Here is a 19,025-nt window from a genome sequence, read left to right as displayed (position 1 = left end):
ACCTAGGTATAAATGTACGGATCCATGATTTGTTAGTGGAGTGGAGGATGTATTAGTTTCCTAGGAATGCTATGATAAGTGACCACAAGCCAAGTATCTTGAAATAGCAGAAATTGATTTTCTCACAGCTCCAGAGGCATCTGGAAAAATCAAGGCATCAGCAGGGCCATCTGTGCTCCAGCCAAAGGCTCTGGGGGATAATCGTTCCTTGGCTGTTCTAGCTTCTGATGGTCTCTGGTTTTCCCTGACTTGTGGCAGCTTGAGTCTAATCTCTGTGTCCATCTTCACAAGGTCTTCTTTCTGTGTGTGTCTGAATCTGAATCCCCTTCTCCTATCTCTTTTATAAAGACACTAGTCATTGGGTTTAGGACCCTCCTAAGCCATTGTAACTTCAGTGGCTTTTTGGAGAAGTCTTTTTGAAACAGAAACTGTTTCCCAGTAGGTGTTGGTGAAAGACCATCGGGTAAGCATGGCTTTGTCAAGGACCTCACACCTCGAATGACAGACAGATAATATGCATTTCCACTAAGAGTTTCTTACCTCCTACTCTGATATAACACTTTGGTTCTAAGTTATCAGGAGTTCTGACACACTTAGAAGCTTTTTGTCTTATCCTTATCTCATTCTATTCTGTAGAACAAGTTCACATCAAGTAAGATGCTTTGGATCATTTCATTATTTGATATAATTAGAAAAATTTTTCCCAGTCATATTGTGTCCAACTCTGCTCTCATGTGCTACAGAATGAATAGAAATTCTTTCCTCTCTTACTGAAATAATTGAGTCATTTACTGAGAGCTGATTAGGAGGTATACATAGATTTTAAAAAGGTTTGCAATGAGAGCAAATTGCTTTCATTTTCTGAAATTTGTACCCTGCCCTGAACAGGTTATGCTCGTCCATAGCCAAGGAACAGAACACAGAGCAAAATAAAGAAAGATTGATGCATGGAAGTACAAACTTGAATCATGACTTTTGAGTTCTTATATGAATGATTGTGAAAATATCTTTGGTATCCTAAGTGGAGGATCAGAAAGGGAAGATTACAGGATTGATCCACATTTGTCAGTGTCTGGGTCAATTGTGAGTGGCCAGTGCACACGTAATTTCAGTAGCCTCGTGGGGAAAAGTGGTAGGTTGAGGGACTGGAGAGGGATGAAAGAACCAACCGAGCAGGAAAGAGGGACAGAGAGTTTCAGAAGGAGCACAGTCCTGGGTGGTTATAAGTGCAGGGTGGGACACTGAGATTGGGCTGCTGATGTGGGATGCAGGCTTCATTTCCATTCAATAAGTAGTTATTAAGCAGTCTCTGTGTTGCAGGGATTATGCAAGACATTGACCTGGAGGAAGAGGTAAGAGCAGATGATGGGATCATGAGAACAGTGCAATATTCAGGGCTTTTCAATTCCCAGATTTGGTTTTGTAGTCAATGTTAATTTCCACCTTGGTCTTGGTTATGCCTAGCAGCTCTCTTTTTCTCTGGTTTTCCTTTTTACTGCCTAATTCTCTCAAGAGTACCCTCAAAGTTTCAGCTACTTGAACGAACTGGAGACTGTTTTACTCTTAAAATTCCTTCACGTTGAAGGCTTCTCCCTTATCCCCATTCCATCTGTGATTTCTCTTCTAGGCTGTCCCTTTGCTATGCACTGGGGCTAACAGATAACCCACAGGTGCCAGCCGTCCTTGCCTGGCCTCTGTTGCATATGAAAGCGGGTGTACAGAACTGTCACCTGTTCTGGTCTGCAAATGCCACCTGTGTGCAAGAACACAGGCATCAATAACACAGTTTAGTATCATCGGGTATCGGTATCATTTCGACCCACTTCAATATGCACTACTTCCTTTTTATTTATTTCTTCTGTAGTCATCTAGCCAGCCTAAAAGAAAACTGAAATTAAATGTTTGTTCCCGTCTCAGAAATTACAATTTATCCACATTTGTATACTTATGTTGCCTTGACCTTCTTTGACACTTTCTATAAGCTTAATTTTTTATTTTTTTGGCATTCCCATTTTGATTGTGATCACGATGTGACATCCCTGAAGTAACCGAAATAAGTCTTTCTGTTTAAATGCTGCCCCTTATAGCAGAGATTCATCACAGCTTTATTTGTTTCAGAAATATTTTTAATATAAAAGTGTATCAGTCCACCATTATTTCAAACGATGCAGTGAAGGAGGAGTCTTTCCCCAGTGCACGGTTCCTGCACGCACAGGAGCGGCTGGTGTTCGATGCTTGTGCCCCCTGCGGGAGGTGGTGTCGGGGCACCTCCCTGCGCCCTCACGTGGGCCCGCGTCTCTGCCTCCGCCTTATTTAGGCTAAGGAAGGAATGTCACAGCAGGTCTTGCAACCTCTTCAGAGTAGCCCTGGGTAAGGACGACGAGACACAGTGTTTTGGGTTTGGTACCGGGCCCTGGTATCCCTGGGGGTCGTGCGGGGGGTCCCCGAGATCCAGGCTCCTCATGGCAGGGGTGCTGCGTTCCCTGGGACTGAGTTCCACCTCGGTGCCACAGGAGTGTCCTAGGGTCTCAGGTGCCTCGCGTGGTTGCCTTCAGATTCCTTCCCCAGAAGTTCTCTGTCCTTCAGGAGTTTGAAAGCTGTGTTCTCTCTGGTATCAGCGCGCCTCTGTCCAGGGGCTGCCCTCACACGACCTTCTCAAGCGCTTCTCTCTCTCTGTGGGCTTTCATCTCTCAGGTCCTTTCCATTCTGCCAAGAGCTCTGCTTCTTCCGAGCCTTCATATTCCCTCCTCTGATCAGCGTTCAGGTTTGCATGCAGAATGTTTCCTTGTTATTTCACGCGTGTATTTTTTTCCTTGGGAAAAACTTCTTTCTTGGGAAAATCCCCTCGGTTTGTAGTCTGGGGGTCAGATTACAGTTTGGTTCTCTTTGAAGACCTCACCATGTTTCGAGGGGAGGCCTTGTTATCTGCTCTCCTTAGGAAAGAACGTGTCAAAAGGCTGTCCTCTGTCTCATCTCCCTAAGGGCGAAGGGACACTTGGACTGGGGTGGTTAGGGCAGGACCCCCCTCCTCAGGACATGAGGCTTCCCATCCTCACCCTCTCTCTCACTGGCAGCAGTTTCCAGGGCCTGACACATCTTCCGCAACGGCGTGTTGCGGCTAGGAGAGTACTGATTTTGGGGTCAGACCGGCCAATTCTCAAATCCCCTTCCACTGTTTCCTGCCTGTGGTACTTGGGGCTTATTTCCTCATCCTTTGAGTCTCAGTTTTCTCATCTGTAAAGTGGAATCAATAACAGTAACCTGCTAGATTTGTTGTAAATATTAAATGAAATATAGCAAATGATGAACCCAGTGGCTGGCAGATAGTACTAAATAAAATGCGTCTGTTACTCTTATTATTTCTAAAATGCACTGGTAGCTTGGAAGCTTGGTGTTGGTTTCAGCATTGACCTTGCACGGCACCTCGATGGGGGCCACTTGTTTCTGCAGCTGCCCCCGCAGCAGCCGACTCTCCTTTGCCCTTATGACTCCTTCCTGGGACCTACCTTGTGGAGCTCAGCAGGACGTACAGGTTCTGCCCTAACTGGTAAGGTACTTAGCAAAAAATGTCCATGTCCCTCTCTTCCTGTGGGCACGCTAGCAGTGCCCTGCCTCCCTCGGAGTGCTGAGGGGCCCACCTAAGTCTCACAAGAAAGCTCAAACTAGATGTGGAAGCTACAGTCTAACAGAAAGTCTAGCTTACCTTTCTGTGTGATGTATCACGCAACCATGCTTGAACAATAACAGCCATGATCAAGCAAAAGAGAAAATAGGTTCTGCCTTCAGGGTGCGCAGTCCTTTAGAGATGAGGCAAGTGCAAACACAGCCACGTGCCATGTCGTTTCTGTGAATGTGATGTCAGAAATGTACGTGTGGGTCAGCCACGGCAAGACTCACATGCAACACAAAGGCAAGCTGGATTTAAAAAGCGGAAGCCCTGGCTGACTATTCAGACCTCTGCCTACTACATACCGTTTCCCTGTTTGGCTGCCTCGGTTTCTGATTAAAAAAAGAAAGAAAAACTATGTAGAAAATCAAAATGGGAAGCTTTAGGAGAGAATAGCTAAAAACACTTTATCTTTATATGCTTGTCTAAAGCAGAGAACAAGCAAAGTTTTCAAAATGCATTTGTTTGCATTCTAGTAATTAGGCCTAAAAGCAGATGTGTTGAACGCTAAAGCAGGTAAAGTCCTGGAAATTTATGGATACACCAGGGCTTCTTTAGCAGATGTATGGAGGGTTCGAAGTACCCTGTAGCTGACTGACGACAATACCTGTACAGGTACAGGGCTCCTGCTCTTCTGTGCAGGGAAGGGGACCCTTGGATGACTTAGCTCAGTCTCAGTTCCGGGCAAAGGTGGACAGGAGTTATGAAGGGAACTTACAGGAGGGGCAGTGGATAGAACATGCTCACATGCATTGTGTTGTCAGGATTCGAACCATCTTGAACCCCTATTCTCTGTTCGCTGGTTTTTGTTTTCCCTCTTCTGATTTGAGCGGTGTCATATGAGTGCATCGCTACAGTGTTGTTTTCTCACCCAAATTCTAACAGGAAGATTCTTAGAATTCAGTTTTAATCACTAAAATAAAAATAGCCATTACTGAGCCGTACTTTGTGTCCAGCACTATGCTTAGCACCAGATGGACAAATAGATGATAGAGAGATGATAGACGAATGAGTCATCATCTATCACTTTCAGTAAAGATGAATAAAGATGATATTTTGAAGTGGAAGAGAGGGACACTGAGAGAGCTTATGTCTACTATAGCCCTGATTTTTTTTTTCCTGCGTGGGGAAAAAAAGAAAAGAAAAGATAAAAGAGGGAAGGGGACCAACGGCAAAGGAGCCTGGAAGAAATCAGGTTTTGAAACACCTGCCATACAGAATGTTAAGGAAAACAAAAATGAGTTCAAAACCCAAACAGATTAGTAAATCCTATGATTCCTGGAGGAAAGCATTATCCTGTGTTTTTTTTTTCATTATTAAAGATTTGCTTATTTATTTGAGAAAGAGAGAGAGGAGAGAGAGAATGAGTTAGGGAAGGGTCAGAGGCAAAGAACCTCTGCTCAACGTGGAGCCCAACGTGACCTGGAGCTGGACATGCAGCCCACTGAATCCACACCTTATGGATTGTCTCCTCTTCACTGTTGCCATCATTGCTATCATTATCATTGTTATCTTTACCAGAGCAAATTACATCTGAATCACATCATAACTTTTACATAGTTGAGAACACGATTCGTTTGACAATCTGACCATCCTTTTTTTTTTTTTTTTTTTTTTTTTTTTTTAATCTGACCATCCTTGATGCTAGTTTCATGCTTACCGCAGGGATCATAGGCTGGTTTGATTCACTGGACTCTCCCTGTCATTTGTGCTTGTTCAGGTGGAGCCAGTGATACAGAGAGGCCACGAGAGTCTGGTCCACCACATCCTGCTCTATCAGTGCAGCAGCAGCTTTAACGACAGCATTCTGGACTATGGCCACGAGTGCTACCACCCTAACATGCCCGATGCGTTCCTCACCTGCGAGACCGTTATTTTTGCCTGGGCCATTGGTGGAGAGGTGGGACAAATAATTACTATTTATTCGTGGGTCATGTTTTTTTTTTCCTCCTACAGTTTTAATAAATACAGTTCTAGTAAAACTCTGTATATTATTTCTGATATGAGGGTGGCTTGTTTTTCTTCCCATTGAAAGTGATTTTTTTCTGTAAGCCATTTTGTTGAATACTCTCTAGATTACGGAGTTCAAGAATGTTGAAATATCTTTGAGAATGATTGGTTATAGAACTTTTAGAAACTTTCATAGGGCTCATCTCATGGAGTTTCCCTTATTTAGGGCTTTTCCTATCCACCTCATGTCGGATTATCCCTTGGTACTCCATTAGATCCTCGTTATGTGCTCCTGGAAGTCCATTATGACAATCCAACATATAAGGAGGGTGAGTCTGTTCTTCATATATTTTATCTATGATTTTTAGAAGTTTTATAACTCCTATCTTAACAGGATTGGAACAAACTAGCATCCAATGTTAGAATTAACCTATACATTTGTCATCAACCTATACATTAACCTTTTAAGAGCAAAAGAAGGTACTATTAAAAATTACTCTGGGACAACATTGATTAACCAGCACTGATCCATGCAAAATGGACACATGTGGTCACTGATTTTAAAAAAACAACTTGCATGCTACTTTCCAGGAAGTAGGATGATAGATTTTTCTCTTCATGATGTAAATTAGTTCCCAATACATAGTACTTGTGAAACATTTTCTAACTGTGCATATGAAGAATTACCATCCATCATACTAGCAAATATTAATATTTTATTGTGTGGTGGGAAAATCATAAATATGTTGGAGAAGTATTTATACAGTGACATGGTGTAATATGATATTGAACTGAAGAGGTTTGTGTAACCACATTTGATTTCTAAGTCTACTTTTCCATATCTACTTATGTAATATTCCGAAGCCAAAAAGTTGAAAGATTCAATATGAAGTTATCAACAGAGGCAGCTCAAAGTTATTTTACATTGATTTGTGCAATTATTCAGCAAATACTGAGCATTGACTGTGTCTGTAGTCTGTGCTTAATGATATAACATGAGTGAAAACCAGACACCAAGCCACCCTCATGGAAATTATAGTGTAGTGAAAAAGAGAAACAATAAAATAATCATACCAATTAATATAAAATTATTCATATACCAATGGTTCCAAAGCATCAATTTGATAATCACAGGTAAGTCAGCCCTGCAGAAAGGAGCCAATTAGTTTCAAAGTCAGTGAAACAAATTTATGAAGGGCTTGGGACTCATTCTCTCCCTTCTTATGATAACTATTACAGCAAGGAATGTGTCTTACTCATCTCTCATCTCCACATGCCTATTGTCGGGCTTTCTATTCACATAATAGATTCTTAATATTTTTGTTGATTGAATAACTGTTCTTTGAGTGATTAAAAGAATGGTGGCAAACTATAAAGAAAATTAATCATCAGTAGTTTATTCTGTCAGCAGATGGTTTCTAGACCAAGGGGTTTCTACCTCTATGGGAATATTACTGAACTTTACCTGAAAACAGTATTAAACTTTTGTTGAGTTATTCTATAGTTTAATGAATGACTTTAGAATTTTCTTTCTTCTGTCTTTATGTTAGGTAATTGTGGAATATATCAGCCAGACAACACAAACATTTCTCCCATTGTATACTGTATAAGTAAAAAATGGTTGCAGACAATATATCTTATCTTTTAATTGCTGTTTGTGAAACTGATTGTTGTCTTTTTTTTTTTAAGGTTTTATTTATTTATTCATGAGAGACACACAGGGAGAGAGAGAGGCTGAGATACAGGCAGAGGGAGAAGCAGGCTCCATGCAGACAGCCTGATGTGGGACTTGATCCCAGGTCTCCAGCATCCGGCCCCAGGCTGAAGGTGGCGCTAAACCGCTGAGCCACCCGGGGTGCCCTGATTGTTGTCTTCCACTAGTTTTTATTTGTAATTCTTTCCTTTGTGAGATTGTAAAGAAAATTTGTAAATCTATTTCACCTGAATGTAGAGAACTTTTTTTTTTTTAAGAACTCAAACTCACTTTTAATTATATGTTCTTATTCCAGGTTTAATAGATAATTCTGGGCTGAGGTTATTTCATACGACAGATATAAGGAAGTATGATGCTGGAGTGATTGAGGCTGGCCTCTGGGTAAGCCTCTTCCATACCATCCCTCCAGGGATGCCTGAATTCCGGTCTGAGGGTCACTGCACTCTGGAATGCCTAGAAGAGGTATGTGGAGCTTCTGAGTCTGTGAGCTGCTATTTATAGATTAATCAGTGCTCTTAGAAAACTATGTTTGGAAAATCTCATACTTGTTATTAATCTTTTTCTCATTATCATGATGTAAAGTCATTACTTATCATTGTGGCAAGACCTTTGCTTGCTTTTTTTAAATCCTGAAGGCTGTAGGAGTAGAATTCTGGACAATAATAACTCCCAGGATGTTTTGCTTCCTGACCTCCTCTTCTACTTGGTTTTCTTATCTCAGAAAGTGGGAATAATTTCCCCTTTGAAGAGTTTCTATTTACAGGTTACTAACATAACTGGAATCATTTTTGCCAGGAGCTTTGATTGCCTCTTTACCTCCTAAAAGAAAGATAACATTTAGGAGTGGTCCAGTAGGTTCTCAGTAAGCATTAGTTCCCCTTCTTTTCTGCCCACAAAATGTTATTTCACAAAGATAACACTACTAGGAATAAGTCATGAAAGATCCAAATTCAAAATGTGTGGCGGCTCAAGCATTCATTTAAATTGCTTTAGATTGTCTTCTCAGTTGTCGATCCAAGGCTCTTTTATGGTGAACTGTCTGAACATGTGCTTGTTTGGGCTAATTGTGTCTTCCTCTGTGTGCCCTGCCTGTAGGCTCTGGAAGCTGAAAAGCCAAGTGGAATCCATGTGTTTGCTGTTCTTCTCCATGCTCACCTGGCTGGCAGGGGCATCAGGCTCCGTCATTTTCGAAAGGGGGAGGAAATGAGATTACTGGCTTATGATGATGATTTTGACTTCAATTTCCAGGAGTTTCAGTATCTAAAGGAAGAACAAACAATCTTACCAGTATGAATGTTTTGTTCTCTTTTACTGAATCTTAGAGTCAAGGCATCTATCTATTGCGATTTAGCAAGGTTTCTACCAGTAAAGAGAATTGCTCATCGTATTCACATTCTTGAAGCCACCCACTGTGGGTGTTGCACAACTCAGATGGAATGTGTTTGATCTGATTTCCAAATTCAAAACTCATTTTTCTTACCATTCCCAGGGGGTAATCAAGCTGTTGATTTAAAAAGAAAAAACCTTGGGTTCTGAGTACCAAACATTACTCTTTACTTACTTGACTTTTCAGTAAACCTTTGGGTTGCAATTCTTGTAATGGAAAAATCAGAGATACTTCTTTATACCATAGGAGACGTTTGGGAAGTTTCATTTCAGTAAAAATGAAGACAAGGATAATTACTTCATTTGACAAAGGTTTCAAACAGAGTTAATTATCCAACTTGCAACAATACTTGAGGTTATGGTGGAAGGACAGTGTGTTAAGATACTAATCCCTGGGCCTTCCGAGTAGTGGGCCAGGAAGACCAAATCTGGGGACCAGCACCCAGCACAAGCTGCCTCTGGTCCATGAATAGTCTGTCCATTTACCTGAGTGGTGAGCAATAAAAAAATGATTCTCTATGTGTAATGAATTGTTCAAAAGGTTAGAAAACACTGGAACAATAAATAACCATCACTTCGCTTCATGATTCTGTTGTAAGGAAATAAAGATGTGACTAAAGACTTTTAAAGACAATAATATAAATGAAGAGGTAATCACAATAACTAGTAGCTATGGCTAACATTTATGAAGTGTTTACTCTGCACTAAGAACTAATTGCATGTTATGTCATTTAATCTCCTCACAAAGCTGTGCAAAATAACAGCTATTTTATATAATTATGTTTTAAATAAATAAACTGTGCCCAGATAGTTCTTTTCCTTACTTAGGGTCATACATTTTGAACATAGTGGAGTTTGGCCTGAGGGGGCCCTATTTGTTTGTTTGCTTATTTATTATATTAGCATTCTTAGAACTTAGTAGATCAGAGTTCCCTTGGATCAAATTCCTTAATGAATCTACTCACATAGCAAGTAAAACTATTGGCCTACAAATGTATTAGATAAATAAAACAGCCTAAAACCCCAATCTGAAAGCTTTTATTTTTGTTTTAGGGAGATAATCTAATTACTGAGTGTCGTTACAACACAAAAGATAGAGCCCGGATGACTTGGGTAAGAAAATTTTTATTACTATTAAAATTGATTGTTGGAGAAGGAGGAATAAACTTTTATTTTAGAGGATAAAAAGTAAAAAGCATTTCCATTTGAAGGCAAAATTCCTGCATGTCCTGAGCATGAAACATCATAAAAGTGAAATCAGAGCTATTTTAGCATCTTACCAGATTAACTAATGATACTATAGCAATATTTGCAGTATAATTTATTGACCCTTTCATGAAAAGCTATCCTTAGTCCTTTAGTTTTTTCTCACCAAATCATATTAATTAAAGACCTGTGGTTACAAATGACCATCTGCTTGACTCTGGAGTTACATGAATCAAGACTTCAAAAGGAAGAATGATTTGTATGACCTTAGGGTTTTTGAGCCAAAGAGAAATTTTGTTCCAACAGATTAGTGGGGAGTCCTGACCAACATTCAAGAAATAGACCATTCATGCCTTATACAGTCTATTCCAAGGAACACTTCTCACCAACTCATTTTATAAAGTTAGCATAATCTTAATACTGAAACCTGATAATGACAGTATGAGAGAGGTCAACAACATGAACCTGATGGAAATCTCTTTGATGAAGTATTGGCAAATCAAATTCTGCATTATATAAAAATGTAATGTGAGGATCAATTTGGGCTTAGCTAAGGGATGTAAAATTGGTTTAAAATAGAAAATATATTAATAGCATCCTCCAAGAAGAGATTAAAGGAAAAAGACATGCTCACCTCAACAGGGGCAGAAAAAAGCCTTCATAAGATTTAAATCAATCATAAAAAGAACGTTTTACAAACCAGGAATAGGAGAGATAAATCCTAGCTATGAAAAATCTGTAGCAAATATCAAACTACTTGAAATATTAGAAGTATTGCTTTAATATCAGGAGAAGGAAAAAGATATTTATTATCACCATTTCCATTCAACATTGTACTGGAAAAGGAAAAAAATGAGATAAGTGGATCATAAAGGAAGAAGCAAAGAAGCAAAACATTATTCACAGATATTATAATTTTCTACATCAAAAACCTCTTCAAAATTGATATCTAAAACTATTTGTGTTTTAGTATATAAGAAACTATCTCAAGAAAGTGCATTTTAAAACTCTAAGTTTTATAGCAATAAAATCTAACATTAGATGTATTTGATCTCCATGGAAAATAATTATAAATCTTTATTTGCAAAACATTACAGTATGCCCAAAGAAATGAAGAGATCCTGTGTTCATAGAAAGTTTCCATAAAATAAAGATAATCCTTCTATTCAAATTGCCCTATAAATTTGATATTGATTTAGTAGAAAAAATTCAGAGAGATTTTATGATTTGAGATTCTGGTATCCCAACTAAGAAATTTTCACCTAACCATAGGTGCAAAGATTTTCTCTTATTTTTTTCATATTTCTAAAAGTTATACAGTTTTAGCTTTTACATGGAGCAAATGGATTCTGAAGTTTACATAGAAGAGCAAAGCATTAACAATTGACAAGACACTATTAAAAAATAAAAGATAGAGATAAGCTACTGGGTGTGAAGGCTTATTTTAAAGATACAGTGATCGATAGTGTGTTTGGGTCCAGAGTAAGAATAGTGGTACATATTAGGAATCCTGGAAACTGATATACAGCCCCCTATTAAGAAACTTGGTTTAAAATAGACATGGTATCCATTTAAGTGGGAAAGAATGGATTTTTCTTTAAAGAATACTAGCACAACTGGGTATGGACATGACAAAAATAAAATTATGTCTTTATCTCATACAATACATAAGAAAGTCAATTCTAGATAGATTAAGTATTTAAACGTGAAAAGCAAAGTCTTAAAACTATTTGGGGGAAAATACATGAATATATTTTTATGATGTTGGGTAGTAAGAACTTAAAACATAAAAAAGCACGGACTATAAAAGATTGATGAATACCTGAAATCTTTTGGTTAACAAAAAACACTATTAAGTAAGTGAAAAGACAAGTTTTAACTGAAAAAAAAAAGCAATATACGTAGATTAATAAAGCATTAGTATCCAGCATATAAAAGAAATTTCATAAGTCAGTAATGTAAGACAAACAGACCATAGAAAAAGAGCAATAGACACAAACATTTCACAGAAATAAAAGCCCAAATAGATAATAAACATATGAAAGATGCCTGATTTCATTTGAAATTAAGATGATGCAGATATAAACCAGAGTGAGATATGTTATACCCATCAGTTTGGCAATATTTAAAATCGCAATTCCAATGCAATTGGAAACTGGAGTCTTCACACACAGCTAAATGTTAATTCATAAAACCACTTTGGGGAAAAGCATGATACCATCTAATAAAGTTGGAGATTCATATATGCTCTATCCAGTTCCATTCCTATGTGGATTTAATCTTAAATCTTTAAAGTTCCTTTTGCCGAAAGTGTTCTAGGAGAGAAATATGTAGAATATTCATAGTAACATGTAGCAACACAGGAACAAAAAGCTGGGAACAGCTCAATTATTTACAAAAAAGAATAAATTTAATGTAATATGTCCATATAATATATTAATAGTATGTATCTGTGAATGAAAGCCACATATATTAACACAAATGTGTCTGAGAAACAAAATCTTGATTGAAAAGGGCAAGTTTGCAGCAGACCATAGGTGTTATAATGTCATGTATCTAAAGTTGTAGAACATACAAAATTAAAATGTTGTTTAGGGATGCATCCATACATCAATAAACTGAATGTAAGGGTTTGAAAAGCTTTAGAATGTTAAATCAAATAGATAATTGTCATCTTCAGTTAGGATGGGGAAGAGGAAAATTAAAAATGAGCACAGAGGGTGAGGTTACTCCACCAGTGTTGGCTTTATTTATCTCATACCTTAGATATGATTTTGTTTGCATGAAATATTGTACTGAGACATAATGAGTTATTATTTTAGTGTCTATTTTGGTGATCTACCTGGATACTACCCATCTTCTGGGCCAACACAGCAAAGCCTCAAACCCTGAAAATATCAGATGATAACCAACAGCTGTGTCATTCACTGGGCGTCGCCCTTGGTGTCAGGAAATGCCCCACTTGAAGTTATGCTCTCTGCAGTGGGGCAGCCAGTGGCCCATGACTGGTTCATGGGAGGATACAAATGCCCAGCTCCCTTCCTACAGTTTAGTACCTCTCCAAAGAGCCACCCCAGCTGAATGATAAATTAAATATGATATTTACTGAGGCATCACTTGCAAACTCATTTGTAGATCAGCTTCTCCCTTTGCCCAATCCTGCTTTGTTCATCAAGTACAAAACATTGCATTTTGCAATTTGTAAAATCTTTGCACTTTAGGCACTGCATTAGTTTATAACTATGAATAATACTGCCAACTTTTTCACCTTCATTTTTTAGTAATAGATGATTTTCTGGTTACAAAATTCTTGGCTAATTTATTTTTCCCTACAGCCCTTGAATACGTAATCCCAATATCTTTTTGTTACTTCCATCACTTATGATGAAATGCCAGCTGTCATTTGTATCATCGCTCCCCTGTGTGTGATGTGCCATTTCTCTCTTGCTGCTTTTGAGGTTTCCTCTTTGTCTTTGGATTTCAGCTATTTGACTATGATGTGTTTAGGTATGGCTCTCTTCATACTTATCTTTGGCATTTGTTGAGCTTCTTGAGTCTGTAAGTTAATGTTTTTCACTAAATTCAGGAAGATTACAGCCATTATTTTTAAAAATATTTTCCTACCCTTTATTCTCTTCCTTCTCGCTCTGGAACTCTAATTGCATGTATGTTGTAATACTTAATGTAGTTTGAGGTATTTTCTGGGATATTTTCACTTTCTTTAGGTTTTTTTTTTTTTTTTCTTTCTCTGTTCTTCGGATTGGAATACTTCTATTGACCTATATTTGAGGTCACTGATTCTTCTGCTACCTCAGATCTGCTATTAAGCTCATCCTGAGCATTTTTTATTCAATGATGGTAACTTTTACCTCTAGAATTTCTATTTTGTTCTTTTTTATGTTTTCCTTTCTCTGGTGTCATTCTCTATTTGTTTACTCATTTTTGACATATTTGTCTTTAATTTCTTGAACATCTTTCTTTAACTTTTTAAACATATTTATATCCATAAGTTTTTGCTAAATTCAGCATCTGTAGCTTCTCACAATCAGTTTCTGCTGGTAACTTTTTCATTTTCTGGACGCAGACTGTAGTTTCTGATTTCTTTTTAGGTTTGATAACTTTTCCTTGAAAATTCGACACTGTCAATAATATGCTGCAGCAGTTCTAGATTCTGTTCTCCTGAGAACTTTCATCTTTTTAATTTCAGTAAATACGTTATTACCTATATTCAAAAGGTGAGATCTGTTTTCTCTGTGGGATGCATCTGCTTATGTTTATACACATAACAATAAGAATATAGAAAATTCAGTGCAGTCAGGCAAAGATTCCATCAAACTGACTGGTATCATGTTGACCAAGCATCCCTATAATCCTCTGAAATGTTCTCAGTGCTGAGAAGTTTACATCATATGAACGGAATTTGAAAGAGATTGACAGATGGTTTAAGAAAGGCAACTTTTAAATAGATGGAAACAATTATATTAATTTTTCAATGTGACTAAATTGTCACTCAGATTATTATTTTTCAGCTTTAGTATGTCTTACATGTCAGTGCTGCAAGAGATTGTAGAACACAGGCGGCTTGTGTGCTCTAAATGTCAGCATTGGTGGAACACATACTTTTCTAAACAAAAGATCTCCATTTTCAGGGAGGATTGAGCACCAGGAATGAAATGTGTCTCTCATACCTTCTTTATTATCCAAGAATTAACCTTACTCGATGTGCAAGTATTCCAGACATTATGGAGCAACTTCAGTTCATTGGTGTGAAGGAGATATATAGGCCAGTCACGTAAGTAGTAAATGGATTTCATAGTGGGGTAGTGTACTTCACAGAAGAATGGGATTTATTTGCATATTGGATTTATCACCATATTATGGAATTCTTTTAAGTCTTGGTCTGTTTACTTATTTTTAGCTGTGATGACAAAATGAGCTTCTTGTTTGATATGTCCAAGGTCCCCAAGACTCCTACCAGGTTCAGAGATTTTCTAGGAGGACCTGAAGAATTCAGCCTATTATTGTATCCATGGCTAATATTTTTTACAGAGGAAGAGTACAAAACAAACTTAACAAAAGGAAATGGCACGTGGGCCAAATCCAGAGAAAACCCAGGACAAGGGTCCAAGAAGCCTCTAAAGTGGAATCACACAGAATGTACTTAATTCCACTAGCATCAAAGTATGACAACATGCATGAGATGTTGTCAACTAGAGATACCCATTAAAGATTCAGTGCCCAGAGGTTTTCTTTTAAGCTTTTTAAAAGATTTTTAAGATTTTATTTTATTTTTTTTGAGAGAGAGAGAGAGAGAAAAAGAAAGCATATGTGCATGCACACAAGTTGTGGGGAGGGGTAGAGAGAGAGGGAGAAGCAGGCTCCCTGCTCAGAGGGGCTTAACCCCAGGACCCTGGGATCATGACCTGAGAGGAAGGCAGATGTTTAACTGACTGAGGCACCCAGGCACTCCATACCAGAGTTTTTTATTGAGAACTGGTTACATAGGTGTCCTCTGTCTAGTAAGTACTCAAATTGAGACTTCCAGAAGGAAGGCAGAGTGATAGTGTTCAAAGAGCCAGCTCAGCCTGTAACATGTTTGAAAAGATGTATCTGCACTTTGAGGTCCCTTTAGAATGCCATTTGCTAGACCTCTCAAGTGTTTTAATTGCTACATTCAAGTGGCTCACAAGTCCAAGATGCCGGATGCCCTATGGCATCAAAAACTCAAGACTTTGGGCAAAGCTTGTGGCCTTGCATTGGGGGACAGAAGGAAACAGAATGTGTGTATTCATTCAATTTAGAAATAAGGCATCTGAGAGATGCCATCATTTTCTGTGTTTAAGTTAAACTGCATTTTTGTCTTTTGGTTGAAATGTGAAATGTACTGTCCCAATATAAAACAGTAAATATTTGAAAAAAAAACACCTAATTTGCATTGTTTGTACAAATAGTTGAGGCACAATGAGTCACTCTTCATTTGGGGAAAGTTTTATATCAGGATAGGAAATTGTTTACTGCTTAGGTTAGCTGATGCCAGCCAAAGGCCAGTCTTCCACACAGGCATTTCCAAGGATGAAAGTCTCAGGATGCTATGTTCACTCTCTCTGCACAATTGTACAACATAGAAATTATTTAAGATAAAATAATAGACAAGATATATATTATTTCTGTCCTCTTGCGGCTATATTCTAGGATGGGGGAGAGGTAATAAACATTATAAATATAAAATTTCGGATGTCAGTAAATGTTAGGAAAGTAATTGAGACAGTGAAGGAAGAGTGTGTAGCTGTAGTCATTAGGATGGTAAAAGCCTCTCTGGGATGGTGTCTTAGTCTGTCCAGGCTGCCATAATGTAGTACCATAGACCGAGTAGCTTATGAACAACAGAAATTTGTTGCTCACAGTTCTGGAGGCTGGGAAGTCCAAGATCAAAGTGCCAGCAGATCCAGTGTCTGGTGAGGATTCACTTCTTCCTAGATGGTCATCTTCTCACTGTAACCTCACGTGGCAGAGGGTGGCAGGGACCTTTCTCAAGCTGCTTTTATGAGGGCACTAATCCCATGAGGGTTTTGCCCTCATGAGCTAATAATCACTTTCCTAAGACCCCAGCTTCTGATACCTTAAGATTTCAACATATGAATTTGGAGGGGAACACAAACATTCAATCCATGGCCAGAGGTGATGTTTGAGTAGAGACCTTAGTGATGAGGAGCCAGCCATGGAAAGATATAAAGAATACTCTTTGCAGAGAGAAGAGCCAATGTCATGACCTTATGGTGGGTATGAAAGTAGCATGTTTGAAGAACAGCAAGAAGGCGAATTTGGCTGGAATGGAGTGAAATATGGTAGAGAGGAAGTGAGCAAAAGTGGGACCTTAGAGTGACATAAAGACACCAGGTTTGGAGTGCAAAGAGAAGCCATTGTAGGATAGAAACAATGTTGATTTGGCTACTGAATTGAGAAAGGAGTCTAGGAGGAACAGACTGGGAAAAATAATACCACTCAGGAGACTGTTGTGATCACCCAGTTGAGATGAATGTGTCTGGGACCAACATGGTGGCCATAGAGCTGATGAGAAATGGTAGCAAGCAGGTTACCTTCTCACGGTAGCACACACCGGACCTGTTGGTTGATGGTATCTCAGAGAGGTGATGAGAGAAAAAGAGAGTACTGTAGGGAGACGCATTTGAGGCAGAAATGGAAAGTTCTGCTTTGGATATATTAGTTGACATAGAAAAAAGAATTTTATTCATTCTTAGCCACACGACAAAGAATTAGGGTGGCTGGTGGAAATTTTGGAGCATAGATTTGGTTTTACTATAAGGAAGAATTTTCCAATGATTAAGGCTTTTCAATATGAAAGACTGATATAATTAGGTAAAAGATACACATAGATTTTTGAGATGATATGTTTAAGGAGAGGATTAAAAAACAGGTGATGAGAATGTGGTCAAATGCATTCACTGAAGTTGTATATAATTATGATTTACTTTTTATTGTAAATTGTAAATTATGAACTAAGAGCTCTCTTCTTTTTCAATTATACTTACTAGTGGGTTCCTACCCAGACAACCCAATGACCACCAGAACAGAAGCCTGTATCTACTAAAATACAAATAACAAACACTTGTGTAAATTCATTTGTGGTTCATAAAGTGTTTCCATATGTATAATTTCGATTAATTTGTTTTCACACAATTCTGATAGGTATTGAAGGACTTGCAATCCCAATTTTGTAGAAGAGGAAATGGAAACTGAGGGATTCAGAGACTATTCCACATCAGATCATGCATAATCAAAGGAGGGCCTAATGTTTGTTGTGTCTCTGATAGAAATAGGTAGATATTTGCCTTTTTATTTGAAATAAATAATTACATATGCAAAAAATAAAATGGTAATGAATATCAAAACAGTATATTAAATGTCATTCCAAAAACACTAGGGTATAGTCTTGTTTTTATTTTTTATTAAAATATTTCATTTATTTATTTGAGAAAGAAGGAGACAGAGAGCAGCAGCAGGGAGGAGGGGCAGAGGGAGAAGGAGAAGCAGACTCCTTGCTGAGCAGGAAGCCTGATGTGGGGAGCCTATGCGGGGGTCCTGGGATCATGACCTGAGTGAGCTGAAGGCAGTTGCTTTAACCCACTGAGCCACCCAAGTGCCCCTATGGTCTTGTTTTTTAAATATCAATATTGTTCCTCAGACTTCATAGCCTTTTTTTCCCTTTAGAATATTTTTTTTACATACTGACTAGAAATTTTTTTCCCATTCAAGAGTTAATATGAAAGAATGTTGAAAACAAATGGACATTGAAAGCTGTTTGTTTTATAAGGTGATGATTCAAAATGTATTCTATGGCCTAATTATTTTCTTTTGTGTTCAACCTGTGTAAATCTTCCTTTGAACACTCCACTCCCAAGTTCCAATGAGCTCTGTTAGAGTCCACACCTTTGGTCTCTCTCAGGAAAATTTAAAGTTGGGTTTTTTTATGACTTAAAAAGACAGGGAGAATTGTTTCGCAGAACAAGGCCAGTTTTGTAATGTCATTGCCCATGTAAAACCACTTAACTACATGATTAAATTTATTTATTCTTCAAAAATACGAGTGAAAAGGAGCATCTGTTGTAAAATTCATGTTTAGGCTTTAAATCAGACCTTTGAGTTAGGTCATCACCCCGACGTAAATGTTATTGAAAGCCAAACCAACAAGGTATGGGCTAAAAGATCAGAAAGAGAAATGGTTTGGGTGATTTTTTTCTGTTTTACTTAAAAGAATATTGCGAATTTGGTTTCAGGATACAATACTAAAGAGGAATATCATGTAACATATAAGCCCTAATCTTCTATTCTATGCTTTACATAGAATGGTTAGTTAGGTGCACAGTCTTATTTTAAACATTCTGTAACAATCCTAGGATAAGAGGAGCTTGTAGAAAAGTAGAGACAACTACGTCCTGTCTGTTGGAGGGGTTGCAATTTTCCTCTGCCTCCTACAGAGCTTGGAGTTTAAGGAAAAACAAAAGGCTCATAAAGCTCAGATAACAGAATAGATCTCACGTTTAGATAAATGCTTTATTTTCTGCTGTTCCATACATCGACACT

The 19,025-nt window shown here is 38.1% G+C and overlaps 1 protein-coding gene and 1 long non-coding RNA gene across 2 annotated transcripts in view; one reads left to right on the top strand and one right to left on the bottom strand.

The window, feature by feature from the left end:
- Positions 1-19,025, top strand: part of MOXD1 (monooxygenase DBH like 1) — a 95,566-nt gene that overhangs the window by 61,383 nt on the left and 15,158 nt on the right. The window contains exons 5-10 of the mRNA XM_077893321.1: positions 5,388-5,567; positions 5,844-5,946; positions 7,627-7,793; positions 8,427-8,618; positions 9,771-9,830; positions 14,573-14,715. Of these exons, the coding sequence (XP_077749447.1) occupies positions 5,388-5,567; positions 5,844-5,946; positions 7,627-7,793; positions 8,427-8,618; positions 9,771-9,830; positions 14,573-14,715 (845 nt within the window). The remainder of the gene's footprint in view (positions 1-5,387; positions 5,568-5,843; positions 5,947-7,626; positions 7,794-8,426; positions 8,619-9,770; positions 9,831-14,572; positions 14,716-19,025) is intronic.
- Positions 7,285-16,466, bottom strand: LOC144311195 (uncharacterized). The gene is made up of 2 exons (XR_013376772.1): positions 16,326-16,466; positions 7,285-8,591 (listed from the first exon to the last, which is right to left on the bottom strand). It is a non-coding gene; the product is annotated as an uncharacterized LOC144311195 (long non-coding RNA).

This window comes from Canis aureus, chromosome 1, assembly GCF_053574225.1.
Source record: "Canis aureus isolate CA01 chromosome 1, VMU_Caureus_v.1.0, whole genome shotgun sequence".
NCBI lineage: Eukaryota > Metazoa > Chordata > Mammalia > Carnivora > Canidae > Canis > Canis aureus.
Note: the sequence above shows the minus strand (reverse complement) of the source record. Positions and strands in the feature narration are given on the sequence as shown.